At 44.1% G+C, this 20,850-nt stretch overlaps 2 protein-coding genes across 3 annotated transcripts; one reads left to right on the plus strand and one right to left on the minus strand.

The window, feature by feature from the left end:
- Positions 1 to 673: 673 nt before the first annotated feature.
- Positions 674 to 14,111, minus strand: UNC50 (unc-50 inner nuclear membrane RNA binding protein). 2 transcript variants are annotated; one of them, XM_033125639.1, is made up of 6 exons: positions 13,959 to 14,111; positions 12,750 to 13,029; positions 11,870 to 11,990; positions 2,711 to 2,850; positions 2,533 to 2,634; positions 674 to 1,013 (listed from the first exon to the last, which is right to left on the minus strand). In XM_033125639.1, exons 2-6 carry the CDS (start codon positions 13,027 to 13,029, stop codon positions 877 to 879), a joined length of 780 nt encoding a protein of 259 aa, XP_032981530.1. In that variant the 5' UTR covers positions 13,959 to 14,111; the 3' UTR covers positions 674 to 876. The 2 variants fall into 2 exon arrangements, with proteins under 2 accessions (XP_032981530.1, XP_032981529.1); XM_033125638.1 differs by having other exon boundaries at positions 12,750 to 13,033; positions 13,959 to 14,110.
- Positions 14,112 to 14,206: 95 nt separating this feature from the next.
- LOC117033461 (cytochrome c oxidase assembly factor 5) lies at positions 14,207 to 19,609 on the plus strand. The gene is made up of 3 exons (XM_033125640.1): positions 14,207 to 14,331; positions 17,965 to 18,048; positions 19,096 to 19,609. The coding sequence occupies exons 1-3, from the start codon at positions 14,233 to 14,235 to the stop codon at positions 19,135 to 19,137; spliced, it is 225 nt and encodes a 74-aa protein (XP_032981531.1). The 5' UTR covers positions 14,207 to 14,232; the 3' UTR covers positions 19,138 to 19,609.
- The last annotated feature ends 1,241 nt before the right edge of the window (positions 19,610 to 20,850 follow it).

A 20,850-nucleotide genomic window follows, 5' to 3' on the forward strand; every position in this document is an offset into this window, starting at 1 on the left:
GCTATAATTGAAAACCTAATAACTGGTCCTGTTGACTGTGCCTTTTGTCACTGTTTCTCTGCCACAATCGCTCATGTGTATATGAAATAAAGTTTAAAAAGCCATGTTGAATTCAAGATTCCTGCTAATAAAAATGGGTAAGACAATGAGTACCAGTTTTGTATTGGTTTTGTTTAACACTGATATAATAATAGTTTACTTGAACTATTTTCAGTTAGAAAACAGGAGTGGATCTTCTATGTGGGTTTTAGAAAAATTTGAAAGAAAGGAAGAAAGCTTTAGTGTTAAGTCAGTGATTCTCAATGTTATGCGCGCTATAGAGCTTCCAAGTTAAGAGTAGCCACCACAGGCGTCTTCTTATTTTGGGGTTTTTTGCATATAAAATGATGATATTTAGGGCCCGTACGTACAGTGATTCCTATTTGAATTACATTACAGGTAAGGAGGCTTCTGAGGGTTAGACTAGAATGCAGCCCCTCAGTGATGGAGGCAGACTGGACCTCGTGACGGGGGACAAGGGGAGTAGAATGTGGTTATTGTCATGTTCTCCAAATGCATGCTTTCAAAAATAATTCATTTTAAAAATCATTTTACATGTCTAATGTCCTCATGCCCATAGTACTTTGTATAGCATTCTTGGTTGTGTAAATATTAGAATGAATAAAATACATGCTTTAATTTAAAAAATATTTATTATAGAAATGTACATTTAGTTTTAAGGAATGTATTTGACAATAGTGTTAACATATATATTTCCTCAATTGGCAAACTTTACACCTTTAAGAAGATATCTACAATGAGAGTTTACTTACAAGTTTCCTAAGAAATCACTTCGCCAATACTGTTGACACAGTTAAGATACAACAGTCTCAGTTTTCATTTCACTCTGTACTTGTAGAAGGAGCACAGCGCATGAGTGAAGTTCCATCCCAGGGCTAGTGACAGCCCGTAGAGCAGAATGAGAGGCGCAAATGGGTAGAGAAGAATTACTGTATTTTTCAAAAATGGCAATGCTGGAAAAGAAACAAATCCAAATTCATTTTTTAGAAGAGAAAATATGACTAATAAGTGAACATCCTGAAAGGCAGCTCTTATTATAACATGTGGGGCCAAACAGGAACGCGCCCTATGAATCTGTAAGATGCTGGTGTGTGGCTGGAGCTCTCCTGGGCTCACTTTAGCTGCTTCCCTTCTCCAGCCGTGAAGAAGCCCAGAGCAGGGACTGTCTCAGCACAGACACTGAGTGAGAAGCAACTCGGGCACTAACACAAGTTAAGAAAGAGGAACAAGCATGACAAATATTAAGGAAAACAGTGGTGAGTTTAAACTTGTGTCAGCTTCAGAAGCCGCTACGAGTCCATCTTAAAATACCAACAGAGATGGATGATGTAGGAAAAAAACAATTCCTAGCTATTTGAGATTTCCCAATGTACAAAGCATTACACCTCCACTCAGAGAAGGTAAGATCACAAGTAGTATCCGAAGCTTTAGGAAAGAACTAAAATTCTCAAATATAAAATCTGTCCCCAAGTATCCACGTTTCTTTCTTGCTCATTGCTTAGTTAGTGGGTCCCCACTCCATCCACTCTAACTAAATAGTCCTCAGACAGGAAGCCCCCAAACTGTAACTGAGCTGTAACCAAACTATTCTAAAGTTACTAGGACAGTGGTCAAAACTCCACTCAGAACCAGTGTTACAGCGTGCTAATCACATGATGACATGTCACAACATCTCCTTTGAACTAAAGAAAGGCCTCCCAATGCCCTAAACAAGGTATTAAATTCAAGGAGGTAAAGTGGTCCCTGGCAAAGCAGCCGAGGGGGTGGGGACAGCTCTGACCAGAGGCACCAGTCAGAGGTGAGTACAAGTGGTTTGTGTTTACAGTGAGGCCCTAACCATCCAGAAAGAAAGGGTTAAAAAACATACCATGTTAGTAAGTTATGATGAAATACCTAGATTTAATTTAGCTCTGTTTAATGGAGATCATTTGACATAAATGAAGAATTACGTAAACACGTTTCTCATTCATGTTAAGAAAAAGGGACTGATAGCAGGAGTTAACCATAACTTTGTCAATCTATTCTGAGGCCAGAAATGGGGCCCGACCTGTGATCACCTACAGAACCTACAGTGATCACAAAAATGGGAAATGAGGCAGAGGTGTTAAATCCCTACGTGCCCACTCATGCGACCCAGGCCTGCCTTCACTCTCACCTGCTGGAGACCAGAACCCGAGAGCCTGGGGAAGAGGAAACGGCGAGGGTTCCTGCCCTGACTCAGTCAGTCAATATGGTTCCTTGCAACAAAATTGGTTCCGTAACAGCTGTGCCACTTTGCAGATGTGCGATCCTGGCCAAGTTACTTAATCTCCCTATGCTTGTTCCTCGTTTGAAAAATGTGTTGCTGGGAAGATTAAATGACATAACTCACCCAAAGGACTTGGGGCAGTGCCTGCAATGCTCCATAAAAGTAAGCTAATCGTATCACAACTCCCCCTCCCTGTTATGTGTCCGGCCGTGGGCATTACTTACCGCTGTATCCCAGGAAGGTCACATAGATGTAATAACCCACTGCAATCAACCAGAAGGTGTTTCCGACCAAATAGCCAATAAACGTGTCTGTCAGGATGACATCTGCCGGAGACATGCAGACAATGACCCCAGTGCACAGTGACAACTCAGTGAGCAGCTGAGTAGCGAGTGTACTTACGGTTGATAAATAACAGCTGGATAAAATGCAGGATGACTAGGAGAGGATAAAACGCGTTCAGATGCACATCAAAGGCGTAGCCCCACTCCACGTCGTAGTCTCTGCTCTGCCGTTTCACCAAGTACTTGTTAGAGATGAACCTGAAAAGCGACATTCAAATCACTTTCATACTACAATACAATTCACTCTGGGAAGGTTTCCTGACAACCTGCTGTACCGAGCACTACCTACCCCAGACGCTGGAGACACTTGGTGAACAAAACACAAAAACCTCTGCCTTCAATCGAGGGGGAGCAGACCAACAACAGAAACGTGTCACGTGGCACCATGGAGAAAATGTGCGGGAACAGACAGAATTCAGAGTACAATGTTAGATGTGAGAGTCACATGAGAGTGACATTTGGCAGTGACGGGAGTTACAGGGCCAGAGCTTGTCAGGCTGCGGGGAGGCCCCAGGCAGAACAAGTGGCAGGTGCGTGGCGTGTCTGCGGAACGGGCAAGGACACCAGTGTGCTGGAACAAGGGAGCAGAGTAGCAGGAAGTAAAATCAGAAAAGAAATTAGAAAAGCAGAGCCTGTGGCCACTGTGGCTTTTACTCTTGGTGATATAAGGAGTCATCTGACTTACTGTTTTGACCAAGTTCCTCTGGTTGCCAATCTGAGAACAGACGGCAGGGACGAGTGGAAGCGGAGGCCAGTTGGGGGCCCACCGCGTGAGAGAAGAACAGGATGGTAGCAGTGGGGTGGTGACATACTGTACTTAGAAGGCAGAGCCAATAGAATTTGTTTATTGGATGGGGAGGATGAGGAAAAAAATCCAGGATGACAGATTTCTGCCTCAAACAAATGGAAGACTGAGGTGGGAGTGGCTTCAGAAAGGATGGTTGGCATTAACAGAACCGAATTTAGCAGAATTATCAGTGTAGTGCGCTTTTGACAAAATGCCTGAATGTCCTTTATATGCTTAAGTTTTTAAAATGTATTTAATGAAGGAACAAAAATTCAATACATTATGTAACCCACAAAACGAAATATTTAAATCACGAATATCTTGGGGGGAAGAAAAGAAAAAAAAAGAATGGATGGCTGGGGGCAGGAAGGAAAGTCAGCAGTTTGGATTTGGATCTCTTACACTGAAGACCCCTTTGTACAGAGGAAGAAGTACGTAAAGTCTAGAGTTTGGAGAAGGCCAAACTGCAGCTATAAACCCATCAGTGTGTAGATGATAATGGTATCACCCCCAGAACTCCAAGGCCTATGACCTGGGGTACCCCCTATTAAAATGTCAGGGAGCCAGGAGGAACTAAAAGGAAAGAGTGGCCAGTGACATGTCCAGCCATAAAAACAATTATTCACAGTTATGTCACTGTTCTACAGCATGGCCTACTAAATTATGAATGAACGAAAAGTAAAATAATCAGCTTTCAGTACAGGTGGGCACAGTAAGACCCCCAAACTCCCGTCTTCCCAGGAACTGACATTTACTCCCCGAGAGAACAATTCCCGCTGAAGAACTGAGGGCTGCCTGAGCAGCTTCTGCACAACAAACGAGACAGAAACGCAGTCCCGTGGGAACCCCACCCCCAGCACACCTGCAGAAGGGAGGGTTTCCCTGAAGAGCCCGTCCAGGGGCACAGTGGAAAAACTGGTTTAAGATGCACCTAGTCTGTACTGGAAGAAAATCCATTTACTAACCCTAGAGCATCTGCCAAACAGGAAGGGAACAATGGGAATGCTGTTCAATGTTGGGGGCACAGACAGCACCATTTGCTGCCCTCCCCACCCGACCACATGGGCAGGACATGATCCAGGCAGTGTAGCAGTCTCCAAGCTGGGCAAGGCTGTCAGTGCACCAGGCCTCAGGCCCATTACCTCCTCGGCTTCTCCTCGGGACTCCCTGTGGCCCGTACCCTCCCCAGCCAGCTTGTGGCCTGGTATGGCTTACCCCCAGGTCTCCCTGTGGCCTGCTCCAGCTCCAGCTTCCAGCAGGCCTGCCAAAGTGACCCTGCTGCCCCTGGCACCCCCTATGGCTGGCACCGGCTCTAGCTACAGCTCCCGCTCCAGTATGGCCTGTCCCTGGGTCTTCCCAACACTCGCAGTCTACAGGAGGGAAGCTCCTACACAAGGCCACCCCTTCAAGACCAGAGAGGTAGCCATCTCCCCTAACTCAGGGACAGCAAAAATGACTCAACAAAAAAACACATTCTAAACAAAAGACTAGGATAAAACCCCAGAAAAACAATTAAATGAAACAGACACAAGCAATCTACCAGGTGCGGAGCTCAAAACACTGGTTATAAGAATGCCCAATGGCCTCAGGAGAATACATGAACTCGGAGAACTTCAACAAAAAGAAGATGTAAAACAGAACCAATCAGACCTGAATAATACAATAATTGAAATGAAAAATACACTAGAGGGAATCAACAGCAGATCGGCTGATACAGTAGTGTGACCAGTGAGCAGGAAGATGAGGTAATGGAAATCACCCAATGGAAACAGCAAAAAGATTTAAAAAAGAAACTTTGATCAAGATTGTGGAATAAGTAAACTCTGAACTTCCCCCTTCCCACAATCACACCAAAATTACAACTAAATTACAGAACAACCATCACTGAAAACCACCCAAAGACTAGCTGAACAGAATTGCTGTAACTATAGATACAAAACAAAAGCCACAAGACTAGTAGGAGAGGTGGAGACACACAACAGCTACCCACACCCACGTGTGGTGGTGAAGAATCGAGAGAGAGAGAGAACAAGGCTGCAGAGGTCTGCCCTGAGGAACAGGGGGTCCCAGCCCCACACTGGCCTCCCCAGTCCAGGGTTCCAGTGCCAGGAAGAGGAGACCCCACAACATCTGTCTGAAAACCAACATGGATTGCATCTGAGAGAGAGGGCTGCTAGAGACCAAGGCACTGCTCTTACAGGACCTGCACTCAGACTCCCTCACTCAGCTCCAGCGCTGAGGCAGCAGCTCAGAAGGCACCAAGAACATACAGGTAGGAGCTGAACTGATTAACTTCAGGAAGGGGCCTGAATGGGTCAGGACAACTGTCACGGGACAGAAGCGCTCACAGGTGCCATTATTACTTTGTTGAGCTTTCATCCCACCCGGCCCGCCCAGAACAGGTAGGTACCAAATCTGTGCTCTCCGTAAACCTGACATTGTTCTCCCTCCCTGCTGATTTCCTGAGACCTGCCCCACCCCACTTGCTCACCCAGCCTGAGACTCTTCAAACAGCTCCTCCACGAGAGGCCTGGCATGGCACACAGTGTGGACATCCCCACTGCAAACCCCAGACGAGTGGTGGCTTTCCTAGGCTTACGCTGCAGACTTCCTCAAAGCTCTGCAAAGCCCAAACAAGCATCAGCTGGTCGTAGCGCGCATTGTAGCTCTTGCCAAGCTGCTCTAAGCCCAGTATCAGTGGCAACCAGTCTCAGCTTGCATTGTAACTCCCATCAGGTGGAGCCAAGTCTGGCATAAGCAGTGGCCACTCTTGGCTGTCATGTAGCTCCGACTAAGAGGCCACAAGCCAGGCACAGTGGTAGCTGGTCTCAGCCCATTATAGTGCCCACCAAAGGGTCCCAAGTCTGGCACTAATGCCAGCTGGCCTGAGTTCACAGTGTAGCCTCTCCCAGGCACCTCCAAGTCCAGCACAAGCAACAACCAACCATATATCACTTTGCAGCTCCTACCAAGAGACACCAAGCCTGACACAAGCGGCGGCTACACTGGGCCTGCACTGGAGCCCATCCCAAGAGGCTCCAGACCCAAAACACCTGGTGGCCTGCTTCAGACCACACCAGAGCACCACCCAACCAGCGCCACAAATGACACACCAAAGGGTGGACTCGGCTGGCACTACAGCCCTGCTAAAGCAACTCCCACTCTGTAGGGTCAGCCCCCACACAACAGCTTGTCCGCTGTGGTCACATCCAGCCCTCACAGCCAGTCAACCTGAGAGTCAATCCCCTCACTGATGTGCCAACAGCAATTAAGGCTCAACTACAACAGGAGGGCACACACCACCCATACAAGGGACACACCTGTAGTACCTGGTTGTGATGACTAAGGAGACTGCACCACTGAGCCCAACAGGACACCTACTACATAAGGCCACTCTACTAAGACCAGAAGACATCGCAGCCCTACCTAATACATAGAAACACACACAGGGAGGCAGCCAAAATGGGGAGACACAGAAACATGTCCCAAATAAAAAAACAGAACAACGCTCCAGAAAAAGAACTAAACAAAATGGAGACAATCTATCAGATGCAGAGTTCAAAACAGTGGTTATAAGGATGTTCAGTGATCTCAGGGAGAAGTTCAACAAAAGATAGGAGACATAAAAATGGAGATAGAAAACACAATAAAGAACTAACCAGAAATGAAGAATACAATAACTAAAATGAAATATACATTAGAGGGAATCAAGAATAGAATAGATGAAGCAGAAGACAAATCAGTGATTTAGAAGGTAGCAGAAAACACGCAATAAGAACAGCAAAAAGAAAAAAATAATCCAAAAAAATGAGGATAGTTTAAGGGGCCTCTGGGACAACATCAAGTGTGCCAACATTCACATTATAGGGGGACCAGAAGGAGGAGGGAGAGCAAGGAACTGAAAACCTATCTGAAGAAATAATGGAAAAATTCTCTAACCTGGTGAAGGAAATAAATATACAAGCCCAGGAAGCACAGAGAGTCCCAAAAAAGATGAACCCAAAGAAAACCACACCAAGTCACATCATAATTAAAATGCCAAAGGTTAAAGACAAAGAACGAATCTTAAAAGTAGCAAGGAAAAAAGCAGTTTATCCTATGACAGTCCAAGGGAGCTCCCATAGGACTAGGAGCTGATGTCTCAACAGAAACTGCAGGCCAGAAGGAATTGGCATGAAATATTCAAAGTGATGAAAAGCAAGAACCTACAACCATGCCTACTCTACCCAGCAAGTCTATCATTTAGAATCCAACGACAGATAAAGACTTCCCCAGACAAGAAAAAGCTAAAGGAGTTCACCAACACCAAACCAGAATTATAAGGAATCTCAGTGGAACTACTTTAAGATGAAAAGAAAAAAAAAAGATGAATAAAATGGCAATGACTACACATCTATCAACAATCATTTTAAATGTAAATGGATTAAATGCTCCAATCAAAAGACAAAAAGAAAAGGTGGCTGAATGGATAAGAAAACAAGACCCTTTCATATGCTGACTACAAGAGACTCACTTCAGATCAAGACACACACTGAAAATAAAGGGATGAGGAAAAGATATTTCATGAAAACAGAAAACAAACAAACAAAAAAACTGGAGTAGCAATACTTATAGCAGACAAAATAGACTTTAAAACAAAGGCTGTAACAAGAGACAAAGTAAGGATCCAGTAATCCCACTTGTGGGTATTTATCCGAAAAACCTAAACGCTATGTCAAGGAGACGTGTGCATCCCTATGTTCATTGCAGTATTGTTTACAATGGCCACGATGTGGAGGCAGCCTGGGTGTCCATTGATGGATGAATGGAAAGGAGGTGGTGGTACGAATATACAATGGAATATTGCTCAGCCATGGAAGGGAACAGGTTCTTGCCACCTGCGGTGGCATGTATGGACCTGAAGGGTGTTGTGCTGAGTGGAGTGTCAGAGAAAGACAGATGCAGTGTGATTTTGCTTATATGTGGAATCTTAAGAACAAAATAAACAAAACAGAAGCAAACTCATAGATGCAGCACATTTTGAGGATTGCCAGACAGGAGAGAGATTGGGAATAGGTGAAAAAAGCGGAAGTGATTAAGAAGTTCAAATTGGTCATTACACAGTAATCATGGGGATGTAGGCTATAGCATAAGGAATATAGTCAATAATATTGTAACAACTATGTATAGTGTCAGAGGGGTACTAGATTTATTGGGGTGATAGATGGGAGGGTGGTTGGGGGCAGGACGATAAAGCTGAAGACATTAAGAACTACAAATCGGTAATTACAAATCAGTCGGACGTAAAGCATAGGGAATACAATCAATGATATGGTAATAACTATGTATAGTGCCAGGTGGGTGCTAAGACTAGTTAAGGGGATCACTTCTTAAATTATACAAATATCCAACCATTATGCTGTACACCTGAAATTAATATAAAATAATACTGAATGTCAACTGTGATTGAAAAATTAAAAAAGGGGGAAAAGGTGAAGGGGAAAAAGTGGTCCAAATTTCCAGATATAAAACACGTACGTCTTGGGGATGTAATGTACAGCGTGGGGAACATAGTCAATAATATTGTGATAGCAGGTACAGTGTCAGATGGTTGCTGGACTTATAGTGATCACTTCGTTAAGTATATAAATGTTGAATAACTATGGTGTACCCCTGAAACTAATATAATGTTGTATGTTAGCTGTATTTTAATTTAAATTTTTTTTAATTAAAAAAATAAAAAACAAACTGCAACAGAAATAAACTCATCGATATAGAGAACTGGTGGCTGCCAAAGGGGAGAGAAATGGACACCTGGGTGGGAAAGGAGATTAAGAAGTACAAACTTCCAGTTATAAAATATGTCATGGGGATGTAACGTACAGCACACAGAATATAGTCAATAATACTGTAATAACTATGTATTGTGCCAAGTGGGTATTAGATTTATTATGGTGACCACTTTGTAAGATATATAAACGTCTTATCACTGTGCTATACTCCTCAAACTAACATAATATTGTATGTCACTACAATTAAAAATAAATTTGAAAACATAAAATATCCAGATAATAGAAAAATAGATCTTTACAGGAAAAGAACAAAAAGGATCATTTGTATTATAAACACAGCTGTGGAAATTCAATGGACTATTATATGTGTGATTTCATATCAAGGACTCAGTTAAGAAAATGGTATCTACAGTGGAAATCAAAAGAGAAAAAATAAAAGAGGAAGAACATGGTACAGTACTAATGAAACAGTTCTGTACTCAGTTATCTGAAAATATCAAAATAATAGTGCTTTGGTCGAACAAAAGGGAATTTACCACAACCTTTTCCATTTAGCCAAGAACACGTGCCATCAAAGGAATGGAATAAGCCCCTGACCCTCTCCGTGGTCCTACTGCTTCTTCCTTAAACGGGCACTTTCCAGGCCTCTGTCCTCGGTGCGAGTCTCACCTCTGGAATAGTCATTCCTTCCGAGAGAGCTCAGAGACAGCTGTGGCCTTCCCCTGCCCCTCCACATTCATGAACCAGCACGCCCTCAGAGTGCAGGCTCAGAGTGGTGTTTCTGATGTCTACCGAACCTTTATTTCCGCTAACTATCCAACAGGCCACCTGAATTCAAAGTGTCCGACAGGGAAGGCTTCACCGGGCACTCACTCCTAAGCCAGAACCTCGCCGGCATCCCAGAGGCGTGGGCCTCCTCCTTCCCACCCTCCTCACATCTTAGCACAGGCAGCTCCCAGCCACCTCTCATCTCCGTCCTCTGCCCACCACACTGGCCTGGGCCGCCTCCACTCACGCACACCCACGGCTGTATCCAGCCTCGCCTCCTCCACTGCCACAGGAAAGAGTTTTCCTGAAGTAGAAATGTGGTGGTATTTCCTTCAAAGCCTCCAAGCTCCCACCTCCCCCACCTCCAAACTCGCGCACACGCGCACACACACACACACAGCCTTGACATAAAGTCCAATTCTTTTTTCTGAATTGTATTTAAAGCCCATTTCTCTAGTCAAATCTCTTCCGCGGCCATTCGGTGTCACCCTGCACTCCCAGACCTGGCGTGCTTTTCCACACGTGTCTTTCGCTTGGTACTAGGGCTCAAGGATCCCATCGCCCCATGCACCACAGGCTGGTTCCTGTAGTGCCTCTGCCATGACCCATCACATGCCATCATTTCTCTTTTCAGCTGCTCACACACTTCACAACGGAGATTCTCAAAAACATCCTGAGTCCCTCCCTATTTAAGTCACTCGCGCTGTCACAGTCATACTAAAGGTATGAACACCGGGATGACATGGCTTCTGCGGCCCTCCAGAGTCACTGCATGCGTGGCAGAATGCTTGCTACAAACTAAAGTGTTCCTTTGAAAGCCTTACTGAATTTTTTTCATATACCATGTTTTTCCATGGATATTTTCATAACGTATATTAGCAATATTATTAGGCCAGATTTCAGAATTTTAGGTTAACGATTTATTGACTATCTAGCACATACAAACCCTAGACTGTACTAGTCAGAAGTTACAAAGAAAACCATTAGTATCATCAAAGACTATAGGCTCAGAATTTTGTTAAAAATATTAATAGCTACCATTTACTATGTGGCAGCTGCTTTTCCTACCACAAACTTCTCAAATACCTTACAAAATAGGTAATTCCATTTTACGAAAGAGGAGACGGGGGCTAAGAATTTCACAGTAAATGACTGAGCTGGCATTTGAACCCAGCTCTGTGCCTAAAATGCTCCATAGCCTTTTCTCCTGTCAACAATGACCATCAGCCCTGCCAACCACTCGCCTCTACCGAGCTCACTCATCACACCCATTCCCTTTGCCCACCATGCCAACCACACAGAGCCCTGCATCTGTGAGGACAATGAAAAACTAAACACTAGCTTATACTCAGTACACTGCTGCTGTCAAACCAAAGTCAGTCAGACTGAGAAGCCTTGCAATAACACCCCGTGTATATGCACATCTCTCCCTCAGCAGGAAGGCACCAAAAGTTTAATCGCAACATCCTTTTTACTAATGTATGTTATTTAATGCCAAAGATGCAAAGTAGGAGTCCATGGAATACATCTCTAGACCTTATAGTAGTGACCTACTGACAAATGCAGCAGAAAAATGAGCCATCATCCAGACAAATGAAGCAGAATTGGCTAACTGCGTAAGATTTTTGCAAAATAACGGATTTTGTTAGTGTGATATAATCATTATTTCAGTTCACTAATTTGCTGCACTTTAACAATGTAGACCATCCCTACAGTATTTTCTGATACAGGTCCATACTCAGAAGGGCAAGTGATAATAACCATGGTAGTCAAAATGGATGCTTTCAGTTCACCTACTGTTTTAATTTCCATCAGCCACAGTACCTCTGAAACAAGCCAAAGGTGGCCCTATAGTTGTATCTGAAGAGCCCAAGCAAGGTATGGTACTTACCACATCAGCGTCGAGATGAGAAGACCAACGCCTACACAATCTATGAATACGACCCAAAGGAGAAGCTTTAGCATCTTTAAAAATCCCATGTCCAGCACAAAGGCAAATCCTACAGTGGACACTGAAAGAAAAATTTATAAGATTTATTCAGACACTTTGCTAGGTCTGGGGATACAAGGCAAAGTCCCTGCCCTCCAAATGCTCACAGTCCAGTGGCGAGACAGACAAATAAACAAACCCCACCCCCACCCCCCCCAACATGTGCTCTATATGGTTTAGAAATGCAAACCACCTCGGAACACAAAAGGGCCACTGAGATACTTCAAGTTTACCGAGGCCCCTATCTGGTTCACCAGGGTGGGCCAGCATTCAGACCACCACCGGTACTAGAAAGACACATATTTAAGTCCAGTTAAAGGTGAGAAAAATCTTACACACTTCAACACCCTAAAGGTAGGCAGGCAGGACCCTTTCACTACATGACTGGAGAACTTAAAAGGAGTTTCTCAAGTTCATATCAGGACTTTCAGAACTCTCTGAATCTGCCTGATTGTGAAAAGCAGTTTCCAATCTTGATATTTCTTTTCACAGTAAGTTTGCATTTGGGTATCAATTTATTTATCAGAGTATTTAAAACACATGAAGTGACTATCCTCTGCTTTTCAAAGTTCCAAGGTAACGGTTCACTCTGGCATCTGCTTAGGACCTTTAAGACAAAGAATACAACCTTCTTTCCTGTGCTCTTCTGAGGCTTCTGAAAGGAGGACAGAGCTTTAAATATCCCCAAATTCCAACCCTCAATAGGTTTAGAACAAATGACAAGTCCGGTCGAAACATTCAATTTGGTCTTCAACTTCACCTCAGATCAACTGACACTTACCACAGAGCCAGACACTTAACAGGACCAAGAACGCTGGGTCATCCCTGGCCCACTGATCCTTCGTCTGCTTTCGATAATGAAAGTTTCTATAAACCCTCTGCGGGGACGTGAACAGGTAGAGCATCTGCCAGGCAGCAAACTCAAAGTCCATCTGCCGAAAACGAAAAAGCCTCCGCAGGTATTTGTACCGCTTCGCTCCAGCCGTGTGTCTTGCTGCATCCCTGGAATTCAACGCTCCATTCCCCTGCACTGGGGAAGTCACTGAAATACTCGGTAACATCTTCCTAGGAAAGAAAACAAGGTTTTTAAAAGTGATCTTAAAGTGTTGGCTACTAGCACCCCTCTTCCGAGTTGAACAGGAGTGAGATCACGTGGCATTCCACCCCAATCCTTGAGAAGAGTCAGGGGTCAAAGCGAATGCAGTTGTTTCTGAGGCTGTTTTGGGGCTGGAGAAACTTCTATTGCACATCAGGCAAGGGCAGTACCACGCCCTTCCAAGCCATCGTAACAACACTTACACAAGTTCCCTACTTTCCCACACTTCACCGCCCCTCAATCCTCAGACAGCCCCGGGGGTGGGGGGAAGGCAGATTGATTCTGACTCAGGGTCAAAATCCCGTGCTCTTAAGTATCAAGCCTTTCATGGAAAGCCTTTGTTTAGGCCAGTTAGAAACAGGTGATCCATCGGAGCATTACCAGCAGGCAGCTCGTTTCCTGAAAGGTGATACAAAAACAAAGCAAAACTCTAAACTCCAGAGTTTTACTGCCTACATAGTTGGGCAGGGGAACGACACCATGGGAGACCCGGCGAGCCAGTCTGAAGCTAGGTGAGCGCAGGTCTCGGCCGGCCTCAAGGCGCCGTCTCCGCTGCCCAGGCCTCCCGGACGCCAGCAGCTCCCCGCCAGCCCGGGCCGCGGGGAGAATTGCCAGAAGTAGCACATAAAACCTCCTACAAAGCTACAGGGATGCTTTTTAGTGTAAGAACGTCCGAAACACTGCATGGGACACACTCATACTAAACATTATTCGTTATTTATCTGAAATTCAACTGTAGCTGGGCGTCCTGGATTTTATTCCCCAACGTCACCGCAGGCAGAAACGCGGCGCCGGGGCACGTCACTTCAGGGCCGAGGGACGTTCCAGACGCCGGAGGAAACGGCGCCGGGCGGGTCCCAGTCGCGCGCGTACAGAGCGCTCCTCGGGCCTCACCTGGAGCCCCACCGCGGCCTCCGCCGGCTCCCTGGTAGCCCGCCACCTCCGCCCTGCAGCCGAACCCAGCAGCCGCAGGGACAACTCCCTTCTTCCCTCAACGTAGACGGTGGTGCGACACGGGACGTGCGCCCACTTCCGCCGCGCGCGGCCTCTCGGGACCCGTAGTCCGCCAGGGCCCTCCGGAAATTGTTGCTGCCGGTTTCCGGTTCTTTCCTCCGGACGTTGTTCGCTCGCAGCCGGGTCGCAGCCGTTGCGGCCGAGAGGCGCGGCCATGCCCCGGTATTACGAGGACAAGCCGGAGGGCGGCGCGTGCGCGGGCGTGAAGGAGGATCTGGGCTCATGTCTGCTGCAGTCGGACTGTGTGCTCCAGGTAGCGCGGCCGACACGGGGAGGCGGGCCGGCGAAGGGGTCCGGAGACGTGACCCCAGAGTGGGCCGTTCTGGGTGCAGAGCACAAGTCTTAAGTTAATGAACTTGGGCATGTTCACGGTCGCAGCCTTCGTTCCCTCGGGTGTGAAATTGGAGAGAACGATACCTGCCCGTTGGGTTTTTGTAAACATGAAACCATTTCGGGTCAAGAAACATTTCTTGAATGCTGCCACTCTGCTAGGTTCTCAGTGCCGTTTCCGATGACAGAGGGCAACCGATTATGTGCAACTGGAGCTATTTCAGAAAGTTGCTCCTATTTCAAAGAAAAGACAACTACCCCCGAAATGGACGTCCACCGTAAGGTTCTTCCAGCGTTTCTACTGATTCATGATTTATATTTGGTTCACTAATTTTAGCCGTCAGCCAGACTGGCCTCCTAGTGACTAGGAAAACTTCCGAGTTATGAATGTAAGAGGTCATCTAGGGCAGCTTTCCTATACAGATAAGGAAACTGAAGTGCCCTGTTTACACGCACCCGCGTCCGGCTCTGTTTCCAATCTGCTTCATTGATTCAGAGTCAGCCAGCTCCTAATAAATGCCTGTTAAGTGGCAAGCATGATGCCAGGCACAGGCGACACCAAGATGAATCAGTTCCAGACACTACCTACGTAAGATTGGTCTGATGGGACGAACAGACCCGTAAGGGGCTACGTCCCTGTGATAAGGGCTGTGTGAGCATTTAGTAAATATTTAACAAGTACATTTTGGAGTAAAATGCCTTGGGAGCCCAGTGGAGAGCACCTTATTTTTGCTTGAGAATTTGGAAATGCCTCACAGAGGAGGTGACATTTGACCTGCGTCTCCAAAGTTGAGTAGTAGTTTATCAAGTAAGGAGTGGGGGTTGGGGTGGTTGTGGGGAGATTCTGGAAGAACAGCCTGTGCAGAGTTGGAGGCGTGGAACGGCCAGGAGAAGCTAGTGCCTGTGGGCCTGGAGGATGGGAAATGTGACAGAAGGCCTGAGAGGAAGTTTGTCTTGTGTGTCGGAGGGAGGAGCTTGGACTTTGTCCTGACATTTAGCATCAGGAAGACCACAGAGATGAGTGATCGAGGGACTCAAAACTGTTGGGTAGGACTGAGGAAAGACACTCGGGAAGTGGAGGAGGATATTGGTGGCAGGGAGAAAACCCAGTTGGTTTTTTGCAGTGACTGAATCATGTATTTGGCAAACATTTCAGTGCCAAGCTGTACTTCAGGGGACGTAGAGATGAATGGGACACACTGACTCCTGCGTAGAAATTGCATCTCTGGAAAGTTGGAAAGCTGTCGGCAGAGAGAATGACCAGGACACATGGTGCAGACTTGCTTGCCCCGTTGATTAGGTGGCCATATTGATGCTGAAAGTGGTCAGTAGGAGAACTTGATGTTTAAAAATAGCCCCTTAATAGATGTGCATTTAGTTTGTGGTAGATTCATCCTCAGTGGTGACGTAACTGGAGTGTAAAGGGGGGTAGTCCTGAGGCAGAACGTTGGGTCTGGGAGTTCTCGGGTGGTTTGGGGGAGTCGTTGCAGTGGTGAGGTTGGGGTGTCAAAGTTTGCTCAAGGGGAAATCTCCAGTGATGCAAAGCAGGTGAAATTTAGGTTCCGTTTTTGGTACATGAGGACCAAATGTTTCTATTTCAGTAGTACTCTTACCTCATTAACACCAAAGTGTTTAGTACCAACACTAAAAATGTCCTGATTCCGATTTTAGGGCCCCTAATTCTGGCTGTTTGAGCTTTTAAAGTAACACTGAACAGGATCATTTTTACCCTCAACATCCCTTGACTCATTCTACATGGGAACTCAACCTTGAGTAGGGAGATTTCATGATCTTCCTTATATTGTCAGACATTGTATAAGGCAAATAAGCAGTGTTTTATTTCTTTAATAGTAAAATAATGTAAGGTTTTGATTTTTTTCCCTCATGAATTGCAAATCATAGTTTGATATCATTAAACCGCAGGTAACTCAGAAAATTCAAGTTCAGTCTACTTTTTCCAGATGCTGTTTTATACATTTCATTTCCGGGACCCTGCTTCATTGGTACAGGTAGTCCCGATTGCCTACCTGTGACCTTCCTGTCATCCCTCTGGCAGGCACTCCCCGCTGGGGGACGAGCTCACACTGCCAGCGGCCTTGGCCTTCGCGTGTGTACACCTTCCCCCATCCTTCCCCCTCTGAGTATTATGAGCTCTGTGTCAGCAGGAATAGCTAGCATCTATTTTTTAACTTCCCACTAAACTGATCTAGGACTGTTCTGAATTTTTTTTAAGTAAATTTAGTCCTTCTGAGGGTTTTAGTTACTAGACAGATTAGTAGAGTCAAGGTGTTGAACATTAGTTGGTGTTCAAAAAGAGAAATTTCGTTGCAATTAAATTTTAATATTGGCTTTTTGAATTGTGAAATATACTTTCTGTAAATACTTCCACGTGTCCAGTATGTTTAAGTGCCTTTGAGTTAATTTACGACGGTAGATTCGTTTAAAATATTTTAAGGTAATGAAGAGGTAGTATCAGGATTTCTATTCCATGTTTGCCTTGAAAGAAAACTACCGAGTTTCCCCAAAAATAAGACCGAGCCAGACCATCAGCTGTAATGCGTCTTTTGGAGCAAAAGTTAATGTAAGACCCGGTCTTATTTTACTGTAAGACCTGGTCTTCTATAAGACCCGGTCTTATGTTAATTTTTGCTCCAAAAGATGCATTAGAGCGGATGGTCTGGCTAAGACTTATTTTCGGGGAAACACGGAACTAAATTTTAGCTCTCACCTATTTTTGCTGTTGTTACTCTCAAGTCTGATTTTTAACTGTTGTAGTTTTAAGTTTTATTTATTCAGAGTCAGAAGAAGACGTTCGTCCTGTGAACATTCTTGTAGCAGCATCCTGCCTTCATGGCAGAATGGGAATGACATTTAACCCAGTTTTCTCTGTTATCTCCTTCTGAGCTGCCACTGCTTAATGATGAGTTCATTTCACGTCAGGCCCAGGCAGACCTTCTCTCACAAGTATATGTCAGTTCTGTTCGTATATTCTCCCATTCCTCTTTCAGTTCTCACTCAGTTGAGCTTCTCAAAATAGAGAACTTAACTGGGGGGGGGGGGCAGCGGGTAGGAAAATGCAGATGTGTTGGAGGTTAAATTGCTTGCATTAAAAGGATATAACTGGATACTTGTAAACCCCTTGATACTGCTCTCCAGAACAAACCCTCATTCACCACATGCCTGATCGCATATGCAAGTGTGTGTGTCCTCTCTCTCTCTCTCACATACACACACACACACACACACACACATCTCCGTCCTTAGGAGTTCTTGAGTGTAAATGGTTTCAGCACACTGAAGACACCATTACTATTTTCCCCTTTACTCTTTCTCTTTCTTACCCAAAAGGACCTGACGATACCAGTTTCTAGATTTTTGTATAAATGTTTTAAAGTATCCTGTGGAAACTGATGTTTTCAAAAATACCCTTAAAGTGCCCCCAAAGTAGTTTACTTTTTTCTTCTTTTGCTTACTTTTTAAAGAACCATTTTCAGAAGGTTGTTTTGTATTTTCTGAGAAAATTTCCCAGGTATTTATATTGTTTTATGTGTCACAGGAAGGAAAATCCCCTCGGCAGTGTCTGAAGGAGGGAAACTGCAAAGCTTTGAAATATTCATTTTTTGAATGTAAAAGATCAATGGTAAGTCATTAAGAGATTTTTAAAAGCTTATGCTAAAAATTAGTTGTATGGAGTTAAATAGCTTGCAGTGATACCATTCGGAAAAAAGGTAGTGAGTTATGGTAAGTAGCATTCATGAAAACCCATAGCTGGTGGTTCTGTTATTCTGCCCCTGTGCCAACCTCAGCTGCTGATTGTCGCGAAGTTCTGAAGGGATGAGAATGAAGTCTTGGCAAATATAATAACATCTAATAGTGCTTCACTATCAGTCCTCCAAGAGAGGGGTCGTGTCACACCTAACTAATGCGACTTTACTGATACACGCTGGGCAGAAACCTGAAACAGAATTTAAATTGTGCTGGTAATTTCGCTTAGTATTTCAAACAATAAGTGCATAACCCATTGTGAAGGTGAGATGGGAAGTTTGAATGGGCCGTTGTCTCATAGTATAAGCATCTCATCCTGTTACGGTTCCCATATTTAAGGATTATTAATTTATTAAAAACAAGGCTTTTAGCTTTGTGTAGTGATCAGATGAAGAAATGGCTGGCTGGCCCACACCGGCTGTGCTGCACTCATTGTAGGGGGAATCTCAATTCCTTTCTGTAGAATTTCTAGGCAGTGATACTACTATGCAAGTTTGCCCTACATGCTGACTTTTGTACCCTCGGCCCCACCTCGCCTCCCAACCCTAAGAGTCTGCACTGTGAGGCTTCATGCAGTCATCCTATGAGCTGGTAATTTAAGGGTTTTTAATCCCCCGATGGCTGCCTGTTACTTACCATTTTTCAGGGCTCTGTTTTCTCAGTTGCTATTTCAAGATTTCAAATACCTTTGAATATTAACCCAACAAAACTTAATTAGAAAGTTGTTTGCTAGAAGAACATATATTGAGTGTAGTTCAGAGAAAAAGATAAATGTGGATTTTACTTGAGAAGAAAATCCTTCTTGTGACCTTAAATGGAAATTTTATTTTTAATGCCTTATTTATTTATTTTGGTAGCTCTGACAATTTCCTTTTTGATTGTGCTGAACGAATTTTGATTTAATTATACATTTATTTTTCAGTTGGATGCCAGATCAAGATTCAGAGGAAGAAAAGGATATTGACACTATTATGTTGAAACTGAGATGAAAACAACACGGGACTTTTTCTGGTCATTAAAACAGAGAAGCCAAAATAGGAAACATACTTTTTCTCACATCTGTTTGGTCAGACCAGTTTTTCCTCCGTGGGACACTGGAGAAATGGATGAGTTCTAGTTTTGAATATGTATAAATGATCCTCTTGCTCTAAGTTATTTTTAGAAGAAAAATTTAATGGATGAGTTATGAGCTGGGAGTATGAGAATTGTTCTGAAGCACAAAGAATGGAAAGGTTGTTATTTTCAAACCTGACTCCTCAATCAAATGACAGAATTAGTACATCCTTCGTGAATGTTATGAGGGCCACTGATGGGACTGTTAAAATGAGAAACATGGAGCCTGGGGAGAAGGTGTCTATTGGGAAAGTTTAAGAGACAACTTTCTGTTATTCATTCTGTCCTGTTTACTTCTAAAATAAACTGTTTGATTCCTGGGAGAAGTGCTTCATCTATACTGATTCACCAAGGAAACAGCCTCAAACGTTAATATCATACATTAGACAGCTGGGTGCAGAGCCCCAGCGTATGTTGCCAGAGCTCTTTGCCTCCATCTCTTGACTTTTTTGGTTTCCTGGCTTCCTTCAGGCTGGCCCTCTCTACATGATGGTAAAGAAGCTAGTGGCAGCCAAAAGCTCAATCCATAAAATCTGATCCAAAATGGAGAGAGAACCATCTTTTTTAGGGGCCACTCATCAAATTCTACAAAAGAGCTATTCCCTGGATCCCCTGCCCTTGAATTAGACCAGTCCCCGTGGGAAAAGGAATGGGGCCCATCACCTCAGCCAGGCCTGGGTCTTATAATTCCCTTCAGCATCTCATTGGATGAGTGGTGGGCCTCATCGCAGAAGGAAGGGAAGATTTGGCACAAACTGAAAAACACATGTTCACTCTGAAAAGCAAGAGTGAAAAACATGAAATGCTTGAAAAAGTTTAGAATAACAGTAATTTTATTCTGATCACTTAATACAGTAGAGGGCCGAATGTGACTCCAAGTTCCCATCTTTATTTTCAGTTTTGAAGAGTAATGAATCATAGCTTCTTCAAACATCCACAGGTCACGGATTTAAAGCAATCAGTATTCTGTAGCCCATTTCCTAATTGGGATTTTGATTGGCATTTCCCTAATGGTTTATGGTGTCAACCATGTTTTCATGTGCTTATTGGCCACTCGTGTTTCTTTGGAGAAATGTCTATTCAAGTCCTCTGTCCATTTTTCAACTGAATTATCTTTCTATTGTTGGGTTGTAAGAGTTGTTTATGTATTGTGCATACAAGTTCCTTAAAGACAAATGAATCGCAAATGGTTTTCTCCCAATTTGTGGTTTGTCTTCACTTTCTTGATGCTGTTCTTGAAGTACAGTTTTTAATTTTGATGAATTCCAATGTATCTGTTTTTCCTTTTGGTGTACCTAAGAAAACCACTGCCTGATCCAAGCTTATGGAAGTTTATTCCTATGTTTTCACCTAAGAGTTTTATAGTTTTAGTTTACATAGTCTATAATCCACTTAAAAATAATCTGATACCTGTATTAGTAACTTTCTGATTTTTAATTGTGGTAAAATACAGAAAATGTAAAATTTACCACCTTCCCCATTTTTAAGTACATAGTTCAATAGTGTTAAGTTCATTCACCTTGTTAGGCAACCAATCTCTAGAATTTTTTTCATCTTACAAACC

The sequence above is a fragment of the Rhinolophus ferrumequinum genome, chromosome 13 (genome assembly GCF_004115265.2).
Source record: "Rhinolophus ferrumequinum isolate MPI-CBG mRhiFer1 chromosome 13, mRhiFer1_v1.p, whole genome shotgun sequence".
Classification (NCBI taxonomy): Eukaryota; Metazoa; Chordata; class Mammalia; order Chiroptera; family Rhinolophidae; genus Rhinolophus; species Rhinolophus ferrumequinum.

What these genes read in the sequence shown, in the direction of transcription:
- UNC50 (XM_033125639.1), bottom strand. Translation starts at nt 13,029, where the DNA reads ATGTTACCGAGTATTTCAGTGACTTCCCCAGTGCAGGGGAATGGAGCG. An exon ending in CCAGCTGTTATTTATCAACC is followed by an intron (nt 2,635 to 2,710) that starts GTAAGTACACTC and finishes TGTCTCCGGCAG; the next exon opens with ATGTCATCCTGACAGACACG. An exon ending in GACCTTCCTGGGATACAGCG is followed by an intron (nt 1,014 to 2,532) that starts GTAAGTAATGCC and finishes TTTCTTTTCCAG; the next exon opens with CATTGCCATTTTTGAAAAAT.
- LOC117033461 (XM_033125640.1), top strand. Translation starts at nt 14,233, where the DNA reads ATGCCCCGGTATTACGAGGACAAGCCGGAGGGCGGCGCGTGCGCGGGC. An exon ending in AGTCGGACTGTGTGCTCCAG is followed by an intron (nt 14,332 to 17,964) that starts GTAGCGCGGCCG and finishes TATGTGTCACAG; the next exon opens with GAAGGAAAATCCCCTCGGCA. An exon ending in TTGAATGTAAAAGATCAATG is followed by an intron (nt 18,049 to 19,095) that starts GTAAGTCATTAA and finishes TTTATTTTTCAG; the next exon opens with TTGGATGCCAGATCAAGATT.